This window comes from Coenobita brevimanus, chromosome 69 (assembly GCF_032717465.1).
Source record: "Coenobita brevimanus isolate Jiangsu-jjx chromosome 69, ASM3271746v2, whole genome shotgun sequence".
NCBI classification, from domain to species: Eukaryota; Metazoa; Arthropoda; class Malacostraca; order Decapoda; family Coenobitidae; genus Coenobita; species Coenobita brevimanus.
Genome location: NC_137022.1, coordinates 298,740 through 324,979, shown reverse-complemented (window position 1 = coordinate 324,979; position 26,240 = coordinate 298,740). Strand labels below are relative to the sequence as shown.

The 26,240-nt window shown below is 41.5% G+C and overlaps 1 protein-coding gene across 1 annotated transcript in view; it reads right to left on the bottom strand.

Annotated features, from left to right (window-relative positions):
- Positions 1 to 26,240, bottom strand: part of Echs1 (Enoyl-CoA hydratase, short chain 1) — a 45,528-nt gene that overhangs the window by 7,079 nt on the left and 12,209 nt on the right. Inside the window, exons 3-5 of the mRNA XM_080277165.1 lie at positions 24,584 to 24,770; positions 12,765 to 12,907; positions 4,879 to 4,998 (exon numbers count right to left, since the gene is read on the bottom strand). Of these exons, the coding sequence (XP_080133291.1) occupies positions 4,879 to 4,998; positions 12,765 to 12,907; positions 24,584 to 24,770 (450 nt within the window). The remainder of the gene's footprint in view (positions 1 to 4,878; positions 4,999 to 12,764; positions 12,908 to 24,583; positions 24,771 to 26,240) is intronic.

Sequence of the window (26,240 nt, the reverse complement as noted above, 5' to 3'; positions counted from 1 at the left end):
GGGGTGGACAACAACATGGGAAACAACGCTATAGACAGCATTAAGTAACAATTTATGGGAAGCAGTGCTGTGGACAGTATCTGACTACAATTTACAGGGAAGTGGTGCTGTGAATAGTGTTATGCAACATGAACAGAACCGGCCTGGCATCAATCCACATTTTCATACTCTTCATAACTCTTTCTAGCTATAAGGATATTGTTCAATGATTTTGTTACTGTATTCACTGTCTTTGCTGATGCACCTCTATCTCATATAATATTCACTTTTTAAACTATGCTAAAGTAAGCTTGTACTTCCTTTTTCTGGTTATTTTACCATCATCACTACTAATACTGCTGCTGAAACATAGCCTTTTATTCACTGTGAAAAGAAACAAGGCAGACAGTAACAAATACAGAGGGAACTGTGTGTTGCACACAAGTGTGTCTAGATAAACAATGTCTGGAGGACTGCTTGGGTTGCAGGCAAGAGCAGGAAGCGACTGAAGCACCAACGAAAGTGGCAAATATATGAACCATTTCATACCTCAGTCATTAATTTATTTAGTTTTCATACCCAACATCCAGTTTATGGAATACAGTATTCTGATTTTTAAGAATTCATCATGATCATGATGATGATCATCATCTGCACCTCCTTTCCCACACTACGGAACGGTGAGGAGTAGCAACGTCCAGACAGCCCAAGTTTGCCCAATCCAATGGGCCACACTTCCATGCATTCATCATTCAAGCCCCCAGAATCCTGGCTCTATTTGATATGCCAAAACCTTTCACCACGTTCTGTAGCTTCACAGAAATGTATACGACAGAGTCAATTCAAACGCTGTCACATTAAAAAGGGGTGCCAAATCCATGATCATGCACTTCTCACAGCATTCATCCTGCTGGCTCAATCTCTTGTCAGTCCCCTAGTCTCACCGACTTCCATACCTCACATACTCATCCATCATATCCCTCCACCTTCTCCTTAGACTACCTCGCCTCCTCCCTCCTTCAGATTTGCTCAGAAATGTCTTTTTCACAACTCTATTGTCACCCATTCTCTTCACATGACCATACCATCTCAGTACATTCTCTTCAATTCTGGTGTCCACAGACTACCTCAACTCTGCATCTTGCATGAATCACATTATTTTGTATCACATCCACTCTCTGTACTCCACATACTTTATTCAGCAGTCCCATCTCCACTGCTCTCACTTTTGACTTTTCATTTCCATGCCACACCATAGTCTCACATCTGCATGTTACAGCTGACACTAACACTCCATGTAGGCCTTGCACAGCTGCAACACTCAAGCCTCTGTTTCTTAACAAGGCCTTCATAGCACCAGCCACCTTCCTTCCTTGTCACTCTACTTTCCACTTCTGTTGCACATTTTCCTCTCTTTTCTATCACTGTACCCAGGTCACCTATTCCAGTCTCTCTCCCGTAACATCACACTGGGAGTCACCTGTTTTTAGACTTAGATTAATGGGTTTTAGCCACAGGTTGGGTGAACAATGTCATTTTGGGGTACAGTTTACTAAGCTTGATGATGATGATAATACTCTTTTCTACACTTATTCTCAAGGCACGACATTCACAGACATCAGCAAAACTCTGCACTAGTCTACCAAGTTCTCGTCTGGTATTTGTAAGTAGCACTGCATCATCAGCATACAACAAATTTGAGATACTCCATCCATCACCATCATTACCAATGCCATCCCTCTCTCCATTACTCGTATTTTCATGTCTCTCATCACTCCATCCATATATATATATACAGGTATACCTCAATATACAATACCCCCGCTTAGCGATGGGTGTAGAAATACCACCATACTCTGCCTAACAATGGCCAAACCCCAGTTTAATGATGGGCTTTGTTTTTTTTTGTTTTTTGTTTTTTTTACTAATTTTGATGATGATGATTTTGGTGATATTAAGCCTAAAATTGTGTGTTTAGGTTGATTTCTAAACTGTTTCTAGACTTTTAGATTAATGGGCTTTAGCCACAGGTGGGGTGAACATTGTCATTTTGGGGTACAGTTTACTAAGCTTGATTTTTTCCAGACTTATATTTGACCATTTTCAGATTTTATTTGTTGGTTTATTGAGCTATTTACAAGTGTTAGGCTTAGGTTAGCTTCTTTTACAGCCGTTAGACCATTTAGATTGGCTTTAAACTTGTTTTTAGACTCATTTGGAAGGGTTTAGGACTTGGTTGGGGGGAAGCCCAGGGCTCAAAAATGCATTACTATACTTTACACATTATATCTACCCCGAGATATGACACCCCACCTAACAATGGTTTTTTTTTACTTAACCAACTGCTTTGTTAAACCGGGGTATACCTGTATATTAAATAACCATGGGGACATCACACAACCTTGTCGAATGCCCACAATGATCATGAACCATTCACTTAGATGCCCATTTACCCTTACACATGCCTCACTATCATTATGAAAACTCTCGACAGCACCTAGTAGTTTACCATCTCGTACATGTGCAAAACTTTCCACAATCCTTCTCTGTCTACTTTGTCGTATGCTTATTCCATATCCACAAATACCATAAACAATGCCATAAAGAATTTCAGGTAAATATTATTACAGTATTTTTTTACTTTAGTGACTATACCATTAATCATGGCTGCTCCATGCTGGTTAACCTTAACATTTCACATAAATGTATGGTGATCCCTTAGTTGTAATGCATAACTGGTACCAAACATGGTAAGTGATAATGGAATAGCACCTAACGAATACACAGAACCTATTTTATCCTAACTGGTACCAGGCACCTCAAGTACAAGTCCAAACTTTCCCTTTCATGACCATTTAGACCCAATAAATACCTACATTCTGTTATGTTTAGTACTAGAAACAAACACAAACATTGTTTGGTTAAGGGAATGTGATGACAAGGGCACAACAGGGGAGAATATTTAATCTGTTATAAAGCACACTTACCCTGGCAAACACTTAACCAGCCACTATCCTTACACATAACTGTAGACTCGCTGAGGTATATGTACATTTAGTTTAGGCAGCAGCAAGACCTTACCAATTTACTTTTTAATAAAGTTTGCTTTCCATACTTTTCTGATTATTATTACAGTTAATGACTGCCACAATGATGGTAAACTCTGCTTACAATTCCTAACAGCACCAAAGAGATGGATGCCAGTTTGTGGTGTGCCAAAGACAGACAGATGCCATCTTAGAACACTACTTTTGGTATGAAATTACCCTTATCAGTGCTGACTCCAAAAATGCCTAAATTCTTGTAACAACTCAACCTAAGGTATTTCTTGCCATATAATGTGCACCTTCACCCCAAAAAATATTTATTTTTTTTACACATGCATGCATGTGCGCAAACATGCACACACACTGTCATCGTTTGGGATAGGCCTACACGGTGACTGGTACAAAGGCCACCAACAGTCAGAAGCCTTACTAATTACTGTGGTAATAAAAATTTCCATGACGCAGACTTAGATGAGTATGTATTATCATAAATACACAGTAAACTAACCATTTGGTGGGTTAAATGTGCATACAGATCAAGGATCGAGTGATTGCACCATGCCAAGCCCATTGGTAAATTGTAAACATAAGAACAGCTGATCTCGTCAACGAAGGTGGCAGTGAAAATTCTCACGTTCACATATTTTCACTTTAAATAAAAAATTTAATGTAAAATTATAAATAACTCAATGAAGAAATATTATTCTAACCTAACCTACTGTATGATAATTAGGTGTGCTTGGTTACGTTGTTATTTTTGGTTGTGTTAGGTTATACTACTTTGTTAGGTTAAAGGTTAAGCCTGTAATAATAAATTTAATTACACTTAAGTAGGTTTTAGTTAAGTCTACCATTATACTCAATAAGCAAACACGAGTGGATTGGGATGAACACTGACATACAGAAGAGGGATTTGAAAATCATCAATAAACAATAATTTACCAACATAAAACTAGTAAGTATAATATAGAAAACAACCAGGGACAATAGGAAGTGAATCAGTAAGGCAATTTTCCTTTTCAACTAACGTGAGGTAGTCTGTGATCTTGAATGGCAGGCTCGCTTGTAAACAATACATGGTCAAACCAACATCAGTTGTATACTACTGTGTCTTTTTTAAAATCTGACTATTTCATCCGCAATTACAAGTATATTAATACGTTACGAGTTTATGAAGCACGAAAATGAGCATTATAATGTGTTTAACTGAAAACATATGGTAGTATTAGCATGCATCTGGCCAACACAATATTGCTGTATCATGAATTTGGGGTGTGAGTAATGCTTCATGAAACTCATTTTCTACCCCAGCTGTGATGGTGTGAGCTAATGAAAAGCAAGTAATCATGGCTTAAAGATCTAGACAAATGAAAACAGCTCAACTGTGTGATATCATGGGCTGATGCGCCAAGCCAGTTTTTGCGAGTCTTGGACTCGGCCCAGCTCAGGCATGTGATAATGGTGTTTTTGAGCCAAAAAAAAAAAAATGCATTATAATGGCATGAATGCAGATTTTTATCTTGCAGTGATAGCAAAAACTGCAACAACCAAGGGATCACTGTATACGGTTTTTTTACTGAGATACTGAACAGTGCAGTGTGTACTTAACTCTTTGGTTGCTAAGCTTTCTCTTGGCTGAATAAGAATTGTCTGATGTCAGTCTAAATAAAATCCCTCAGTGTACCAAGAGAAGAAAAATGCTTAGCTACTCCAGACAATTTTTAAAGTCTTTGGTTATCACGATTCCTCCACTGAACAAAATCATCCGGTGGCAGTTTTAATAAAATATCCAAGTGAGCTGATGGCAACAAAACCATTAGCCATTCTAACAGTGTGACAGTACCAAACTTACAATTGTTGACAGACTCCTTGGCCATTGCAACAATCAGTTTAGAATGTGTGGCAATGCGCTCGCCCAACTTGATAGCCTCATTCACCAGCTGGTCTGGGGGATGCACTGAGCTTACCAGACCTGTAATGTAACAGTTTATTTAGTCACTGAGTTCATTATCATTAAATTACCACTATCATCATCATCATCCTGACTTCTTTATTTCTGCCTAAGGATAGGGTGAAGCAAAATCTAGAAAAAGAGGGAAAAAAAAAAAAATGTCACCAGCATGCCCAGTGATATAAAGAAAACCCTCTTCATGAACACAGTATGAGTAATGCAATGCCTCTTGTTTACATTTTGAACTCCCTTACTCAAAACATCTTAGCAAACAAAAACATTCACATTAACAGAAACTACAAGTTATCTTCGCTACTACAAGACTACAGTATAATTGCTTTTTTTTTTTTTTTTTTTTTTCAACGGACACATCATTTTATTCTTCCTACGTCCAGATGATCTGATCACATTTTGGAAGGATTTTCTATTGGAGACAGGTTTTATACGACATATATCTAGGCCCTTCAGTTCAAATAGTCTATCCTAAGCTATAATCATCAAGTGGAAGCAAGACTACAATATTGAGTGGCATCAGACTGGCGAGAGAGGCAGAAGTGGTTGCTGAGCTTTGCAGACAACAGCTTCCAAGAGAACTGATGCTTGTTCCTATACCATTTCCCACACATGAGTGTACATTATTCTCAGACAACAGACAACTTGCTACTACTACATGTATTTACAAAGATGATTTTGTAGGTTGACATACATGGTGGTAGGAATGCCAGAGAAAAATGCAACGGCAGGTTTATCCTCAGCTGAAAAAGATAACAATATCCCTTAAGTAAAAAAAGACATCTTCACCTCAGTTCCCTGTGGGTATTCTGGCTCTGCAACCACAACCCATTTTTGTTTCATTTGCTTTTTTATCAGAAAAGAACTCTGTACTCTGAATGACATGAATTTTTGGCCAAGTAAGGTAAAACCAACTGAGATGCAGAAATAGTAACTCGAATTCTGTACTGCACTATCATGAGCATATATCTGTCTTCTGCCAGATGCCTTAATCCTGTCAGGGGTGGCCACAAACAAATCATCCCCATGTCATCCTATCCCCTGCTATTTCACTGCCCTCCCCCCATCTCACCCCCCTCTCTCATATACCTCTCCACTTCATCCCTCCATTTCATCCTTGGCCTTGGGCTCCCTCTCCCCCTCTCCACCTCCCTCACATACACTCTCCTCGTTAGTCTCTCGCTCTCCATCCACTCCACATGGCCAAACCACCTCAATGTCTATCTATCTATTGCCAGACGCCTCAATCCCGTTTGGGGTGGCCACAAACAAATCGCCTCCACGTCACCCTGTCCCCTGCCATTTCACTGCCCTGCTCCCAACTCACACCCCCCTCTCTCATATACCTCTCCACCCCATCCCTCCATCTCATCCTCAGCCTCTTTTGCTTTTTCTTCCTTCTCCACTGACAGTCTACCACTTTTATCTTTCAATCCCCTACTAACTTCTTTATCAACCTGTCTAACTCTCTTTACCTCCTTCCAGATCATTTTCTTACATTCCCACCACTTTACACTCAAATTCCTTCCAATCCTCATCCACTCTCTTCTTACTCTTACTAATCTTTTCATCTCTCTCTTCCTCTCTACATATAACTCTTTCTTCTGTCTCTCAACTTTCTCCATGCCTCTGCTTTGCACCCACTTGCCATATGACACTGACACTGATAAATTCTTCTTTTGTGCCACAGCTTGTCTCACCTCTTCATTTCGCCATGCTCTTCCTTGCACTCCCTTTCGTCTTCTCTATATCCCACACGCCACCTGACATGCTACACAGATTTCTTCTGTGAATATCTTGCACACATATTCAACCCTCCCCATCTGTCCCAAATTGCTCCTCCACTTTCCTCTTATATTCTGCCTTTTTTCCACCCTCTTGCAACTTTTCTACCCTCCTTGTATGACAATAAGCATGGTAATTTGAGAACACAGGATGATCTATGCTTTAAATTACCTGACTATGAAAGCCTAGCCTCTTATCCACACCCCAATCCCACTGGGCCCCCCAAAGATGTAAAAAGGGACTGGTTATTACAGTTTTATAATTAAAGTAGGGTCTTTGCACAACACATCCATCCTCAAAGACTGGCCAGTGTGCCACCATGGCAACTATTAAATATAGCTTGTTGCAAGAACAGTGAGTCCACATAGTCCACCACGACAACCATTAACCCCTTGACCGTTAACCCCTCCATGGCCATGGGTCCAGAATTTTATGTGCACCCCAGGCTGATGCTGGGGCCATTTTCTGAAGTTTCGAAAATTGATTTTATTTTCTCACTGCACTGAAGATAAAGTTCAGATGCACCTAACAGTACAAATCCCAGCTTCCTACACCCATTCTGTGGCTTGCAATGGAGTGCAAAAGCTGCAGAAATATCGGCAAAATATATCTGCCGCCGAGAGGTGTTGCTGCACTGCAACATAGCATGTGTTATCACTTTTTTTACCCCCCCAAACAATGTGAATGTTGCTGAAATGTTGCACATATATTAGATATGATGATATCGAATGATTGCAGTACATGATACGACTGGCTATAAAAAAAAAAAAAAAAAAAAAAAAAAAAAAATATAAAATATCTTTACGATAGAGTTATTTTTTTAAGTTATTGTTGTGCCCACGCTTGGAAAACGGAGTGAAAGGGTTGAATTTTCAGTCCTAAATGAGAAAATTGCCCGTCCCCCAAGGCTAGGCTCTCCCACGGGAGATGGAAGTGAAGGGTCAGATCCAATTAGCAATATGGAAGCTGAGTCGGAACTTGCCACTCCCACACCATGTGCATGGTTAAAAATAGAATCGTAAAGCAGTTTCAAAACTACAAGTCTAATTATTATGAATACAGAGATAAAGCAGATATGAATATGTTTACAGACGGGGGAAAACGTATTTTTTCCGTAATAACACGTTCAGATTTCTCTATCATTTTACCATGTTATTTGCGCAATATACAGTATGTTGCTGTCTGTCGTGAGTGTGGGAAATTATGATATTTTCTGCCTGGGTAAGGAAAAAGGGTACAGCTAGATATTTCCCAATACTTTACACGGTCAGAAGTGTGAAATGACCTGCCATTCACACCTCGCATGAGCTGATTAGCAGGAAGGGAAGGACGTTCTTTTCACCCACGAAAGCATCACGTGGACACAGAAAACTATCCTGTCATGCTTATAAAAGGCAAAAAATATGTAAAATGATTCAAAACAGTGCAACAAACCTAAGCAAATAGGAAAAGATACCAAACAAAAATTAGTTTTTCTTTTATTTTCATGTTTTTTTTGTTTATGCCTGTGTTTATTTATAATCGTAAACAGGGTGGTTGTGTGTGTTTTGCAAGGAAGGAGAAAGATGATATTTTCTGTCTGGGTTGAGATAATGTGTGTAGCTATGAGTGTTTAGGCATGGCCACGAGTGAAAATATCGTACATCCACTCATCATGGCAGCAGGTGGTGAACTAACAGATGAGGTGTGAGAGGATGAAGTGAAGGTCAGTCTCATGTCCCTGATGTTCGTTCACTTCCCAAAAGTGTTCACAGTTTTCTACACGTCGCATTGCACTGAATGATCGAAACCAGTACAACAAACCTGAGCAAATACATAAAGATACCAAGACAAAAATGTTTTTTTCACTTATCATGTCTTTTTTGTTTGTGCCTATATTAATTTATGATCATAAACAGGTAGTTGTGTGTGTTTTGCAGGAGAGGACAAAGATGATATTTTTTGCCTGGGTCGAGATAATGAGTATAGTTGTGCTTGTTTAGGCATGGCTGTTTCGTTTCATTTCGTTTTTAATGGCTCCAACATGCTTGCATGCGTCGGCCTTGGTCACTTAATGGCGGCTCTCCATGCTGCATGATCTATTGCAGCCTCCCTGTTCAGTCCCTTAACCCTAAGGTCACACTTAATGACCTCGTCCTATGTCTTTCTCGGTCTACCCCTCACAACCCCACCCCCAATATTAACACTTCTCACTTTCCTCAGCCAATTATCATCCCCCATCCTCTCCACATACCCAAACCACCTCAATCTACCTCTCCTCATCACAACACCAATACACTCCAGTCCCATCCTACCTCTCAACCCTTCCATCGTAAACCCAGCCCCCCCCAGACCTTGCACGCAGGGACGCACTAAACATCCACCTAATCATAATCATTTCTGTACATCTGAGCCTGGGAATATCCTCCTCCTTTACTGCCCAGGTCTCACTACCATACAGCATTACACTCCTAACACATGCTGCATACAAAGACCCCTTAGCATGTAGGGAGAGTCCTCTCAATGTCAGGAGTGCAAGAGCTTCCTGAACTTCTTCAAACCACTTCTCACCCTAGCCACAGAGCTAGCTCCAGCTCCACCTCAAGCACACAACATGTCTCCCAGCTAACAAAACTCTTCCACACACTCAAGAGATTCACTAGCAAGTTCAATCCTTTCACGCCTGACAATCTCCACCTGCTCTCCCAGGCACGCCGTACATATAAAATCAGCATTATCTCGCAGTCTACCTCTGATACCACTACATCTCTTGTGCACCCATTTATCACAAACACCGCACAAGATGGAATTACTTCCCGCACCCTTGTGGCAAATTGCACATGGCCACTCTCCCTCGTGTTTCCATTACCTTCATTACCTGATCTAAAAGCTTTATACCTCTATAATTTCCTCTTTCCAGGGCATCACCCTTCCCTTTATACACATTTACAATTACACTCTTCAGCCAATCATATGGGACAACACACTCATAAATAATCCTATTTATCAGGTTAGTGACTAAACTCACCCCTATATCGCCTGAGGCCTTCAACATTTCGGCAGTCAACCCAGACACACCTGCTGCCTTCCCCACCTTCATCCTGCCTATTGCCTCACTCACAGTAGCAGCATCAATCAAAGGCCAAGGGCCATACACTGGATCTGCTGGCTCCAAACCCTCCCTGTGCCAGTCAAAAGCCTCATTCAACAACTGACTATAATGCTCTCTCCATGCAACTTTAACCCGCCCCATCCCGACGTTTTTGGACCTTTTTTTTTTTTGGCCCAAACATCCGCTTTTGGTGAGAAACATTGAAAATTCATAAAGAAATCGCTCACCTGAGGTTTAAAATACCGGATTTAGGTGCGAGTACTTCCTTACCTGACTGGGTTTTCTAACAGGCTGGCACCAAAGAAAACGAGTTCTATGGGAGAGTAACTATTTTATCCACTCATAAACAGTATTTATTTATTTACTTAGTATGAATTTATATGTAGTACAAGGGTATATTGGTTTTCAAACAGTAATATAGGCATTATAAGCATTGTTTCACTCACTAACTCATCACCATTCATGACCTTTTTTTTCCCACATTACCTGATCATCATTTCTGACTGTTTCTTCCTCTAATGCTATGTAAACTTTGTCCTCCACATTGTCATCGATTGGGGAATCACTCTGGCCCTGAATGTCTTTATTGGCCAGGTCACTGGTAACAGGTGAATTGCCGAGACAATGGCATGCGGGGGGATTATGCAGTGTAAGGCATTGTTCCTGCTTGGCATCTTGTAGAGGAATAGAGGAAGGTGTCCCGTGTATACATGCCAAAAATCACTCGCGAAATCACTCGCGAAAATTGAAAATTGTGCAAAGTAGGGACCTTGCAATGTTACCGCATTAATTCACGTCGCCGGGACGGCGCGGGTTAATATCCTCACAGTTCACCATTACCATTCCTTCATCATTTTTCACACACTGCTCACCTATAATATCCCAATTATCCCTCTTCATCTGATTTGCCACCTTAAATATCATATTTTTCCTTTCCCCATGACTCAGGTTATCAAGTAAAAGTCTCTGTGACTCAGACTTCACCCTGTATACCTCTTTTCTAGCCCTACGCTTGGCAGCCAAGTATTCCTCCTTGCTACCACCCTTCTTCCATTCCCGGAAAAATAAAAAACCCACTCATCACAGCAGCAGGCTCTGAACTGCTTGATGGGATGTATGGGAGTGTAGTGTTGGTCAGTCTGGAGATGTTCAGAATGTTCGTTCACTTCCCCAAAATTTTTGCATTTTTTTATAGGCCATGCTCAAATGACACCTGCGGGACATTTATTGGCTATGCGTCATTTGACACCGGCAGCCACTTAGGGGTTAAGGTGGCATGAGCCATTCCCCTGTTAAGGCAATCCATACAAAAGTTACCCATTTTCAATAAAATAATTTTCTAAAAAAAAAAATAATAATAATAAGGTTTATATCCAAGGGATGGTTGGGGTTGATTGCTCATGTAATACCACTCAAGGATGAGTGAGGCTGGTCACTCTCATCTTAAATGTCAGGACCAACTGCCAAGCCCCGGGCTCCTACGCTCCTCATGGGGCAATGTAGGATTGGATGATGGATGGATGGAATAAAAATAAATAAAAGACCTTTCTTCTTACCTGTGGGCCCATCAGTGAATGTTTAGATACTCCTATGATGCTGCAGAGTGAGGTGTCTGTCACACACCACTACCCACAATGCTGCTCACCACACTTCATTTCCTGACCAGGCACCACTATACGCACCACTTTCTTAGCATTATCTTGACTGCTTCACTTAGCACTTCAAAATCATTATTTTATGAACATTATAGTCAGATTGAGCCGGTGAAGGTTTGTATCCAAGGGGTAGTTGGGGTTGATTGTTCATGTAATGCCACTCAGGGATGAGTGAGGGTCACTCTCATCTTAAATGCCGAGACCAACTGCCTAGCCCCGGACTCCTATGCTCCTCATGGGGCAATGTAGGATTGGATGATGGATGGATTCATGGATAAAATAAAATTATGTGATACTAAACTGTGAAAAACTATTCAGTAATAGTAAATAATGCTAAACTCAATGGAAGATATTTACATTGCTTACACGAGACACTTTCATTTTTCCTTATATTTTAGTCACTTACACTTAATCTCTATCACTTATTTACATTTGTTCAGTCACTTTTCTTGAGGAGCTAAAAGTTGACAAGTGTGTGAGTCACGGTGGTGTAACACAAGTGGGTTGGCATCGCTTGGAACGTGGTGTGCTGGCTTGTTTTTTCAGAGGTTTTAAAGTATATTCCTCACTAGAATCACTAGAATTGCTGTCACTCGTAGGTGCATACTTCCATTTCTATGGAATATGACCTCTAGCACCTCTTTTCCTGGCAACACCAGGCAAAGCTGAAGGCTGGGGCGAACACAACGGACCACCTGTAAATGCTGTGACTTCTTGAAGCAAACTGGGCTCACATGGTTACGTAATGCGTGATGTGGTGTGAAGGATACTAAAAGGACAAACTCACAACCCCAAGCATGGGCAGATGAAAACACAAAGTACTCGTGCCAAAATACATGGCACAACTTTTGAAAATGATTTGTGGATTTTAAAAGGAATGTCGCAGCCTGTCAATCGGACTTTTTTAAAGGAACGTCATGGCCAAGGGGTTAAATACAGCTTGCTGCAAGAACAGCGAGTCTACACAGTCCAAAATGATCCTTGTGGCTCAATAACTGTCATGCTCAGAACAAGGCATGCACTGTGACTACTGACACTGGAATCCATATACTTTGTAAATCTGAAAGCATTTCTTACTCAATACTATCATATTATGCCTTTTAGGTTGCACTGCCGACAAATGTTTTGCCACATTAGAGAAAAACTGTTATGGTAGTATGCCTTATGGCCCACTTAACCGTAAATTCAATGATAAAATTAGTTTAGATTATTAAATCCCATATAAAAAGAATGGATCCACTGACCCCAATCTGATGCCTGTTGCGCACCGATGGGGTCACCAGTGAGACACATCTGCATGGCACGGGACTTGCCAATTGCCTTGGCGAGTCGCTGGGTTCCTCCTGCGCCTGGGATGGTACCAATGATGATTTCCGGCTGACCAAACCTGCAATATCCATACCCTACTGTACCATCAACTCAACACATGCAGACCTGCCATAAAATCATTTATATTATCTCTATCATACATAGTAAAGCAGGGAAATCAAGGATGTGCCTTCATGCTGTATGCTGATGCCACCTCATTGCCTGGTTGTCTTGTGAGCTTAGGTATTCCAAAAGGACTTACTCCTGGGAGGTTACTGTGATTTATTGCTCACATTAGGAGTGACGTTAATTACCGATTTGAAAAATACAATTATATATCACTGTGTTGTCCCAGATAACTGGCTGCAAAGTGTGATTGTAAATGTGTACAAGGGGAAGGGTGATGCCCTGGAAAGATACAATTATAGAAACATAAAGCTTTTGGCCCAGATAATGAAGGTAATGAGAGAGTCCTAGAAGGTATGATTAGGGGAAGAGTGAATACTGATGAGATGCAGCTTGGGTTTATGCCAGGCAATGATATCACTGAAGCCATATTCATTGTACAACAGCTTCAGAAAAAATATATAAGAAACAAAAGGGATCTGTACTTTATTTTTGTTGATTTGCAGAATGTTTTTCACAGAGTCCCTGGGGAGATGGTGAAGTGGGCAGTGAGAGAGACTGGGATTGAGGAGTGGCTGGTTAGCGTGATTATGGCTATGTATGTGGGTACTTGCACCCAGATGAGAGTGAATGGAGATTTGAGTGATGAGTTTTCCATAAATGATGGAGTGCATCAGGGGTCAGCCTTGAGCACCTTATTGTTTATCACGGTGCTTGAAGCCCTCTCACATGACTTCAGAGGTGGACTCCCATGTGAGATGTATCCTGATGATCTGGTGTTGGCTGTAGTGAATGAAACTGAATCGAAAGATAGATTTAGGAAGCGGAGAGATGGTATGGTACACAAGGGCTTGAGAGCAAATGCACAAAAAAGGTGATGGTATCTAGGGTTGGTGGCAGTACTATCAAGGAGTAGTCCATGCACGGTTTGCCACAAGGGCGTGGGACGTAATTCCATCTTGTGCAGTGTTTTTGATAAGTGGGTGCCTGAGAGATGTAGTGGTATTAGAGACAGACTGTGAGATAATGCTGATTTCATGTGTGCGGTGTCTTGGGGAGAGCTTGTGGAGATTGTCAGGGAAAAAGATTTCCTCCACACATTTCAAGCATGGGTTGAGGACAAAAGCCTGATGACTGCTCAGGCTAAATCCACATCCACAATCATAATCAGCAATCATTAGCACGGGTACATCCCTAACATCATAATTAATAATGTGCCTGTGTCACACACCCTCTACTATGCTTACTTTCAAGGACCACATGCAAGACATCAAGAGCCTGAGCACTCTCAGACTCAGCGCACTTACAGGGACAAACTTAGATGAGCAACAAATAACAAACCAGTTCGCAATGCCCTGTGCCTTCCCAATATGAGCTCCCATCCTAACTGACCCCTTACAGCTTCTTGCAGACCATTTAGAACAACACTATGCATTATCACTGGCTGCATCAATACAGTACCACTCCCACAGCTCACTTATGCTTTGAAACTAAAGTCCTCCTTGTTAGATAATATCTTGATATGCAAACAATTCCATATGACAGCCTGTGCTAAAATACAACTGTCATTATATATCAGAGCCACAAACCACAACTTGGCACATAAAACAATCACCTCATAAACATTACCAAACCCTCTTCAACAACACACTACTGTACACTCACACAAAAGTTATTTGGTACTTTTGGGTACAATGGTTGTGAAAATGAGCAACTTCAGACATATATGAGTCTATAAATGAGGTGCCTCAAATCATATACCACCCAGTAAGTGAATCTTTCTGCAATTTTGAGTTCTAATAATTACCAACAATAATATTTGCACTTATATTTACAGGATGCCCCATGTAACACAATGCATCATCCATGTTTCAAAATGATACGTGCTGTAAGAGTGCAGAATAATTTTTGCTTGCTCTCATTCAGCCAGTTCCAAAGAAGGGTGTCCATTCCCAAGCTCTGACTATCACCCAACTGCTTTAACTGGTGTTGTACGATGTACCGTAGTGGCCTTTTACAATGGCTTTCAAAGTTATGTACGAAGGAGGGCCAGGGGAGAAGTCCATTAGCAGGACAGATCCATTTTCCGGACATGCCTTTGGTTCTATTACACAGGGCTCTTGTTTGGCGAGCCACAGCTTGCAAATGCGAATATTTTTTCCCTTTGACGAAGTAATTTTACAAGCAAGTCGCTTTCTGACGAGGAGAAAATACATCCACTTCAAAACCCATTAAAGTACAAAATAAGTAAATCTCAATTAAATGAACAAAAAAGCACGTTGTGTCTGATTATTAAGTCTTTCCTTGTCACCACTGTGAATGTTTAAAAACTGACCAACGAACACTGCCGAGCGTACCCAAACTAAAGCCCGAAAGTTCCAGAAATGGTTTGTTTATAAATACTGTGGCTCATAGTCAGTTTGGCTACTAAAAATTTATTTGGCCTGTAAATCTCAAACCTTAGGAGCCAAGTGGCTCGCAACCATTGGCAGTTAGCAAGAGCCCTGTTACATCAGATAAATGAGAGATTACAGTACCATATTGTCAGATACACTATCTGGTTTTTCCCCAAATTAGTCTGTAATAAAGAGGTATCACTATAGCACAGCTTTTTCCATATATGTGGCGTGATCTCTTGGTTTTCTGTGAACTTAGTTATTACAATTTTCATTATCGGTGCTATATGAAAATCTGCACTGCTGCTGATACCATGCATTTTGGGGCTATATATATACTGTAAATATAAAATTTATCTTGCACTTAAGCTCATTTCAGCTGAGAATTATGGTGCAAAAGTTGTGGTTTCTGATGGCTTTGAGGGATTAAAAGTTGAGTCCCTACTTGAAAGGTTAATCCCAGGTGGTGAGACCACTAACGCCCGTAGTCTTGAAACTGAGGGCAGGGGTTACCCTTCCTGCACCCCACTCGAGGTGGAAGCTCACACCTTCAACGTAAGTGGTAATCTTGAAAGCGGGAGAGCGCACCCCTTCGTGTGGGTAGGCGTGTCAATGAGCTGGTCTATCTATCTATCTATAGCCCGACGCCCTAATCCCGCAAAGGGTGGCCGCAGACAAAACGCCTCCAAGTCACTCTGTCACCCACCATTTGACTACCCTCCCCCCAACTCACCCCCCCCTCCCTCATATACCTCTCAACTCCATCCTTCCACCTCATCCTCGGTCTACCCCTCCCTCTCCCTCCCTCCACCTCACCTACATACACCCTCTTAGTCAGTCTTTCATTCTCCATTCTCTCCACATGTCCAAACCACCTCAGTGTATTTCTCCTAATCTTCTCAACCACATCCACATCTACCCCACAACGTTCCTTCACTTCTTCATTCTTCAACCTGTCCCTCCATGTCACTCCACATGCTCCTCTCAAGTAACTCATTTCCACTGCTCTCACTCTTGACTTGTTCCCCTCTTGCAAGGTCCACGCCTCGCTTCCATACGTCAGGGTAGGGATCACAATACTATCATGCAGTGACTTCTTAACTTCCATACTCACCTCCCTATTTCTCATCACTGTTTTCAGTGTACCAACAACCTTCCTTCCCTGCTGTACCCTTTCACGTACTTCATCCCCCAAAGTTCCATCCTTACTCATCACACTACCCAAGTACTTGAATGCACTCACATTCTCCATATCCTCACCATCCAACCTCACTGCACACTCTGTGACTTCATTCCTCTCAAACACCATAACTTTACTTTTGTTTACATTAACTTTCAGCTTCCTCCTCCTACACACTGTCCCAAATTCATTCACCAAACCTTGCAACTCCCATTCATCTTCACTCAACAATACTGTATCATCAGCAAACAGCAACACCAGAAGCTTCCAAATCTCACCCTCATTCATTAGGGCCAGCCCCACATCCACTGCCCTACCATGCACGTCCTTTACAACCCCATCCATATATATATTAAACAGCCATGGAGACATCACACACCCCTGTTTCAGTCCCACAATGAGATCAAAGAACTCACTCAGCTCACCATCCACTCGCACCGTAGCCCTAGCTCCCTCGTACATACTCTTCACAGCACTCAACAATTTCCCCTCCACTCCATATATTCTTAATACCTTCCACATACCTTGCCTATCTATTCTGTCATAAGCTTTCTCCAAGTCCATGAAGGCAGCATACACTTTCCTTCCCTTCTCTAGATACTTCTCCACTAAACATCTTAGAACAAATATCTGATCTACACACCCTTTTCCCTTCCTAAATCCCCCTTGTTCTTCTCCAACTAGCTCCTCCGTCATATACCTAACCCTATCAATGAGTATTCTACCATATGAGTTGGTAACATTGATTAATTTTAAAATTCAAAATCTTAAAATGAAAACAATACATATGACAGTTTCTAAGATTCACGCACAATAAAATCTATTAATGATTACAAGTCTTACCTATTCACTTATTAAAGACTGGCATTTGTTCTTAAATACTCTGTATATGAGTATGCATACAGGATTTGGAGATCCTGTGCCGCTGGAAAAATTCGGTGACAGACATAGCTTCAAAGGAGTTCATGTGGTCAGTAATAACCTTACGAAAAAGCCTTGGCTGGTCATACCGATTTTGACCATATTTCTGCCCTAAATGCTTGTTTTTGCCATTCTTCTCACCCATAACCCCCAAATCCCACCCCCCAAGACACGGGGTGGGGAGGTTAATTTGAAAACCAAGCATGAACACCAAAAAAAAAAAAAAAAGCCAAATTCGTTCAGATCACACCAAAATACACCAGAAAAATATACTGCCAAACCAAAACAAAATAGTGCGGACTCGTAAAAGCTCACCGAACGCAAACATGAGACTTCGTAATTCAAGCTAACTGGCTGTGCACTAGTCGTCTGTTTAGGTAGTACTCGGCCATTCTTTGCTGTTGGAATTATTTCATGTACTAATCAAACTAATTATAAAAGTATCATGCACCATATCTGAAAAACAGCTTGGCAGAAATATTGAGAAATAAAATGAAGTGGATACAGTATCTCATCTTTGTTTTCGTCTCGTCGTAAATCAACCATCCCTGGAGAAGTGGTGAAGTCTTTTAAAATTATAAAAATATTAAATGCTTAAGTTTTCTTTACACGATGTTTTTATCATTAAATTAAAATTCCTATCACACACACCATAGGGTCCTTCAAATTCTACGTAGTTCTCTTTGCACAAGGCTGTTATAATATGACGAAGGGGCATACGAAGGGGTGCTATGAGACCCCCCGCGGATTCCATTACTACACTGTGGTATCCTTTCCCGTTCACCAGGGAATGCTCTCCCTTTCGTGCTTTAAGACTACCAAAAGATGTGGATAGGGCAAGGTGAACGCTTTCCCACAGTTTAACCCCTCTGTGAGGCAATTCAGAATCCGCAGACATGCCCCGGGAGGCAAAAGTTTCGGGAAATTTGACATGTCATATTTTTATGATTTATGTGTTTGGGATGATGGATAATGATGAAATATCAATAAAAATAATAAAATAAATATATTTTACCTACCCATTACTGAAATTACAGCTGATGAAGCTGATGAATGCAGTATGGGTAATCCATGAGGATGCCGCAGAAAGTAAACAAACAACTTTTTTCTATCTGGTGTTTTCACTTATAGCTTGAACAGAACATTCTTTCCTTATTAGAAAAACTTATTTCTTGCTTCTGTGTACAATTATTTTCAAAACAGAACTTGTTTCCATATTCAAAAAATTGTAATTTCAACTTCTGAACTTTACTAATGCTACCAGTAATTAGAACAGAACTTATTTCCTCTCATTCAACAAAACTTTTCTTCTTCTTATAGTTTGAACAGAACATTCTTTTCTTATTAGAAAAACTTATTTCTTGTACCAAATAATCAAGAATTTCACCATCAAAAAACAGGAGAAAATACTCCATTTCAGAACTGTTTTTGTCTACTCCAGCAGCCCTTGTCACTCCACTGTGAGTTGCATCAAATCTATAGCAATTTGGTAAGAATCTATCACCATTTGCCCAGATAAACCCAGATCCACCAGCACTACCAATACCACCAGGCCTACGGGGAGGGTCACACACCCTGGGATCATCATCATCATCACTTAGGTCTGAATCATCATCACTCTCGTCACTCACGGGAATAAATCCATCACTGTCACTGTCTGCCATCCCCTCACTGTCACTACCACTCTCCTGTGCCATCCCCTCACTGTCACTACCACTCTCCTGGTCATCACTATCGTACTCCAAACCTGGCGATAACTTACGTTTCACGCCAGCACTACTCACTGATACCCCTGAGGTTGACGGAGTTTGTGTATCACTGTCGGAAAATCCTTCAAAATCGGTGATGTCATGCACTTCCCTCTCTTCATCAAGTCTACTAGTCACTTCAGAGTTCTGCAAATTGCTGTCCGGTTCTGCCATCTCATCTGAATACTGTGCTGAGGGCGAAAAGTGAAGACTTCCCTCTAACTCCACGATACACACAATCGCGCTGCCTAACCTCCGCGCGTTGCAGACGTGAAAAAAAAATCGGTCACATGTACTGTTATTACAGCATATTTTTGAAGGATTTTAGGCATATATTTGTTTGTAGAAAATTATCTTATGGTTTATGAGTCATTTTTAGGTAATTATTTGAGCATAAAATGCGAAAATTAAAAAAAAATCCACCCTAAAACCCGGTACATTTGTACCAGCAGGTTTGTTTACATATGACGTCAGAGCCCAGACCCCTCTGAGTGCAACGTGGAAGGTTGGGGGTATCAAACGATGCCACCCGTTGCCTGAGGCTCTTTTACTCAAAAGTCCCGACCCGGAATCCATCAAGAGAACCCGTCTTAAGACCCGACCCGGACTTAAAGGGTTAAGACCACGGCCGTAACTCTCCACCTCCTAGCCTCACAACCCCTTACCTGAAGCCCATCCCAGGTCCCTATACGGAATGTGTTTTTTCCTAATTGTGCACTTTTCATAATTTCCTACTAATCTAACCATGCTAGTGTGTGTTTCTGATACATGTACTTACCAAAAATAGCATGTATGCATTGAGTGAGTCTAAACTGTCGTAAAAGGGAAAATTTGGGTTCTATGTTGTGGTATGTGGGGGTGCCCATCATCCACTCACTCAATGTACAGTGATGCCATATGAGCTCTACATTGAGTGAAAAGCCAAATGATTTCCTTTACCCAAGAAACCATTTACTACGCTGGGTAGTAACCACATAACCGGGGTTTCTGGCAGGGGTAAGTGTCCCCCCAATTCCCCAATCCAAAATCACTTAATCATGGCAGTTGTTTCAGAGAGCCTCGGAGGGCCCAATACCTGCCCAGGGCCCCAACCAAATGGGCAGACTCGCATGACTATGTGGAACGCGAGAGGTGTGAATGAGGAGAGCAAGAGGGCGGAAGTGGTGAATGTGTTCAAGAGTGCGAGATATGCTGTGATGGCATTGTGTGAAACAAAGATGAAAGAGTGCGTAGTGGAGGAGAGGAAGGGTGTGAAATGTGTAAGATCGGGAATGAATGGGAGAGGAAGATGTAAGGAAGGAGTTGCTTTGTTGATGAATGAAGTGTGGCAGAGTGGAATGAGAGACTACAAATGTGTCAGCTCGAGGTGTATGTATGTCAAGTTCAAGTTTGAGAAGGTGAAAGTGGCAGTGATTGTAGCATATGCACCATGTGAGGACAGGAGTTAGAGAGAAAAAGACAGGCTTTGGGATGAGCTGGGTGAAGTAGTGGGAGAAACGCCCTGAAGCTATAAAGTGATTGTGATGGGGGATATGAATGGAGGAGTAGGCACTGGTCCTGAGGATGACATAATGGGTTGTTATGGAGTACCAGGAGAAAATGATAATGGTAATCGACTAAAAGATATGTGTCAGGAGAGGAGGTTGTGCATTCGTAATTTGTATTTCAAACACAAAGATGCACATAAATATACATGGTATAGAGGAAATGGGGATCGTGTTGAAAGAAGCCTGACTGATTACATGCTCATAAAGATGGATGATGGGAATGGTTGCTGATACCAGGGCTGTGAGAGGATGATGTGGAGGTCTGTCAGATCATATGATCGAGGTATGCAAGATCAAACTGAGAGGAGTGAGGTGGATCAAGAGAGAGAGGAGCAATCATGGAGAAAGACTAAAAGTTGAGAAGCTGAGGATCAAAGAAATGGCAGATGATTACAGGATCAAAGTAGAGGATGTGTTAGAATCAGTGAACTGGAATGAATTGGATCAGGACAGCATGTGGAATGCATATAGTGATTGCTTAGTTAGGAATGCTAAAGTGATGTGTGGTGTGGCATGAGTATCAACAAAAAAGAAGGGTATGGCATGGTGTGATGAGGAGGTAAAGAGACCAGTGGAGGAAAAGAGGAAGAAGTGGCTAAAATGGTTACAGGATAGGGGTTCAATTGAAATAAGAACTGAGTATATCAAGAGCAAGAAGCACGTAAGGAGACTAGTGAAGAGGAAAAAGGAAGAGGTAAATGATGATCTGGGAAGAAAAATGAATGCGAACTTCTCTGAAAATACAAAGTTATTCTGGAAAGAGGTGCAGAAATGAAGAAGTGAAAGTGGAAAGAAATGTGATGGTGTAAAGGATGCAGGTGGTAGGTTACTAACCCATGGAAATGAAGTAAGGACCAGATGGAAAGAATATTTTGAAAGCCTGATGAATGGGAACAGACAGAGCAGAGTAGCTGTAAACATGATTGGATTTGGGAGTGTGCAGAGAAGGAATGCGGTGCCATGAGATGTGACACTCGCACAGGTGAAGAGTGCTGTGAAATGGCTGAAAAATGGGAAAGCAGCTGGGGTTGATGAGGTGTATGCAGAGATGCTTAAGTGTAGAGGAGAGAGTGGATTGAAGTGCTTGTTGGAGATATGTAAGAAGGCATGGATGAGTGAAACTGTGCCTGCAAAGTGGAAAAAGGCTGTGACTGTACCCCAGTACAAAAATAAAGGTGAGCGAAGTCAGTGCAAAAATTATCATGGCATAAGTTTATTGAGTGTGGTAGGGAAGGTATATGGAAGAATTATTATAGAGATAGTAAGAGCAATATCAGAAGTCCTAGTGAGTGATGAACAGGGTGGCTTTAGGAGTGGCAGAGGATGTGTGGATCAAGTATTTGAAGTGAGACAGATAGCAGAGAAGGCTTGTGAGAAGGACCATAAGGTATTAATGGCTTTCATGGATCTGGAAAAAGCATACAACAAGGCAGACAGAGAGGGATTGTGGAAAGTTTTGCACATGTATGGTGTAGACGGTAAGCTGCTAGGTGCTGTCAAGAGTTTTTATGATGGTAGTGTAGCATGTGTAAGGGTTAATGGGCATCTAAGTGAATGGTTCACGATTGGTGTGAACGTGCGACAAGGTTGTGTGATGTCCCCATGGTTGTTCAATTCATAAATGGATGGGGTGATGAAAGAAGTAAAAACACAAGTAATGGAGAGAGGGATGGTGCTGGTAATGAAAGGTGATACATGGAATATCTCAAATTGTTGCATGCTGATGTTGCAGTACTGCTTGCAAGTTCCTGACAAGAACTTGGTAGGCTAGTGCAGAGTTTGCTGATGTCTGTGAGTGTCGTGCCTTGAGAGTAAATGTAGAGAAGAGTAAAGCGATGGTTATTGAGAGAGAAGGCGACTCCCAGTGTGATGTCACAGTGAATGGAGAGAGACTGGAATTGGTGAGAGAGTTCAAACACTTGGGTACAGTGATCAAAAAGAGAGGAAAATGTGCAAAAGAAGTTGAAAGTAGAGAGACACAAGGAAGAAAAGTAGCTGGTGCAATGAAGGCCTTGATAAGAAACAGAAGCTTGAGTGTTTCAGCTACACAAGGCTTACATGAGGGAGTGTTAGTGCCAACTTTAACATATGGGTGTGAGACTATGGTGTGGCATGAAAATGAAAAGTCAAGAGTAAGAGCAGTGGAGATGGGACTGCTGAGGAATGCATGTGGGGTACAGAGGGTGGATTGGATACGAAATAATGTGATTCGTGAAAGGTGTGGGGTGAGGAAGTCGGTGGACACCAGAATCGAAGAGTGTCCAGAGATGGTATGGTCATGTGGAAAGAATGGATAACAATAGAGTGGTGAAAAAGGTATACCTGAGCGAATTTGAAGGAGTGAGGAGGCGAGGTAGACCAAGGAGAAGGTGGAGAGATATGGTGGATGAGTGTTTGTGGAAGAGAGGTTTGGAAGTCGGTGAGGCCAGGAAACTGACAAGAGATCGAGCTGGCTGGATGAATGCTGTGAGAAGTGCATGACCAGGGATTTTGGCACCTCTTGTGAGGATGGCAGCGCCTGGATTGACTCGATTGGATACGTTTGTGTGAAGCTGCAGAATGTGGTGAATGCTTTTGGCGTATCCGGTACAGCCAGGATTCTGGGGGCTTCAATGATGAGTGAATGGAAGCGTGGCCTATTTGGATTGGGCAAGTTTGTGCTGTCTCGACATTGCTACTCCTCACCTTGCCCTTGGGTGGGAAAGGAGGTCTGGATGATGATGACGATGATGATGATGATTCAATGCTTCCATAATCATGTAATTTCATTATCACGCACTAGGCGCACTACCAATTATGTGCGATAAGCAAGGGATCACTGAACCATGACCGGTGCTATAAAACATAAGAAACTGGTTTTTAAGCATTATAGCAATGAAATTTTAAGTCAGTTTATTTACACTTACAGTTAAACCAAAAATGGTAACATCACAAGATAGCTACATAAAGTATTTTATACAGAAGGTATCTATTATATGGTGTCTGTTTTGATGTTCTTTTTTGCTGCTACTATGTATATAGCATGGTAAATGAATACTGCTATCCCAAATTCTACTGCTACCTATAAAACTGGTTTGACAGTTCCCAACCAAAATCTCCAGCTCTAATGATTAGGAAGAAACAATTATGATATCTCAGAACATATCCCTGACTTACAATGACAACTGCCTGTATGCAAAAAAAAAAGCATCAAAACAACCAACTTAGTAATGAAGACTTACTGCACTTGCCTTACATAACACCAAACAAATACCCAATTTGACTATTTTTATGCCCACACCAGCAGAGTGAGAGTGCATTTATGGTTTGATCAGTGTGTGAGTGTGTGAATAGGGTTAAGGATTCAGTCGTAACCAAGTCCACACAGTCCACACGCTCCTCTCAACTAACTCATTTCCACTGCTCTCTCTCTTGACTTGTGTCCTTCCAATAAGGTCCAAGCTTCCATTCGCCAGAGTTGGTATCACAATACTGTCATGTAATAACTTTTTTACTTCTATGCTCACTTCCTTATTTCTTATCACTGCTTTCTAAGAACCAGCAACCTTTCTTCCCTGTTGTACCCTTTCAAGCACTTCACCCTCTAAACTTCCATCCTTATTTATCACACTACCCAACTATTTAAATGCACTCACATTTTCCATTTCCTCTTCACCCAACCACACTGTACATTCAGTGACTTCATTTCTCTGAAAGATCATCGCTTTACTCTTCCCTACGTTCACTTTAGATTCCATTTATTACACACACTCGCAAACTCATTCACACACTCCCAAACTTATTCACCAAAACTACAACTATATATATTCCTCCTCTGATGCCACATAAACCACTCACTTTGCCTTCTCGCCTGCCAGAATTATATCACACATCATGGCCACCTCACAGCCACCACCAAGAGCGTAGCCGTTGACCGCAGCAATGACTGGCTTCTTCATCTTAGTGATGAAGTTCCACCCTTCCAAGAAACCTCCAAGGAAGCAGTCCACAAATTTTTTATTCTGCATTTCCTTAATATCAGCACCTGGTAGAGATGGCAAGGAATTAGCAAGAATATGAGAGAGTGTTGTAAAAAAATAAATAAATACTAAAAATAAATAATTAAAACAGTATAGTAAGTATATGCCTGTAACCAAAGCTAAGATCAACATTATCATCCTGACCTTTTCCCCCAACCTGTTCACACAACAAGATGGGTCTAGAACACCAGGAATGTGAAAGTACAAAAGAAGGATACCATTAACAGTATAACCAGAGAAATGATCCACACATTCACACATGATTCAAGCACTGGAATCCTTGCTTCATCTACCAGGTCTAACCATCAGTCCATAATTTTCTGGCATTTTATGTGGTAGGTGGGGGCGCTCACCATCCACTCACTCAATGTAGTGCTGCTCTCGGGTGTCTGCCCTGTCCCCTCCTCCATCCTTCTTTCCTTCCATCTTCTTCTATCTTTCTTTCCTTCATTCTTTCCTCGTCCTTCTGCCTACGGGTGACTTTACACTCCCTCTTCTGTCTTTCATTCCTTCATTCTTTCCTCTTCCTTCTGCCTGTTGGTGACTCTACACTGAGTGACAAGCCAAATGGTTTCCTGTGCACCAGGAAACCATTTACTACGCTGGGTGGTAACCATATAATCAAATTTTGGCGCCTGGTGGTTTAGTGGATAATTATTGTGCTCCAATCGGATTGAGCCGGCGAAGGTTTATATCCAAGGGATGGTTGGGGTTGATTGCTCATGTAATGCCACTCAGGGATGAGTGAGGCTGGTCACTCTCATCTTAAATGTCGGGACCAACTGCCTAGCCCCGGGCTCCTACGCTCCTCATGGGGCAATGTGGGATTGGATGATGGATGGATGGATGAAGTTTTTTGCTCTTTTCACATTCTAATAATACCCACTACTATTTTCATTATTTTGTTTACCAGTACAGTACTTACACACTACAGTTCTTTGCTTGCTGCATGTGACTTCACTGTAGTGGGGGTGTATGCTAGTGTCCTACCTTAAAATGTTCTGGACTGAGGTAACCAAATATTAGACACCTATAAAACCAATGGGTAAAATGGAACAAGTGTTACCATTACTGATAAAATTTAGGAGGCAATACTGAATGTGATGATGATGTTAGGTGTAGTGATGACGGTAGTAATTATGGCAATGAATGGGTGGTGGAGGCCTCACGGTGCGGAAGTGTGGTATCCACGAGCCAGCCTCCACCACCCCCCCATCACCACATCATCAGGCTGTAACATCAGTTAAAAAAGACAGTACATTTGAGGCAGATAAATGCTGGCTATAGGCAGAAGTGGGGCTCCTGTTTTACTAGTACTGTACTCAGGACCCAACTCCTAGCAATCTTCCTCTGCTTACCTTTTCTAGTGTTTTATTATGGAAAATACAGTGGAGTCTCTTTTATCCGAAATTCTTTTAACCGTAACTTGCCATTAACCGTAAGTTTTACTAAAACTTTCTCATTTCGATTAACCG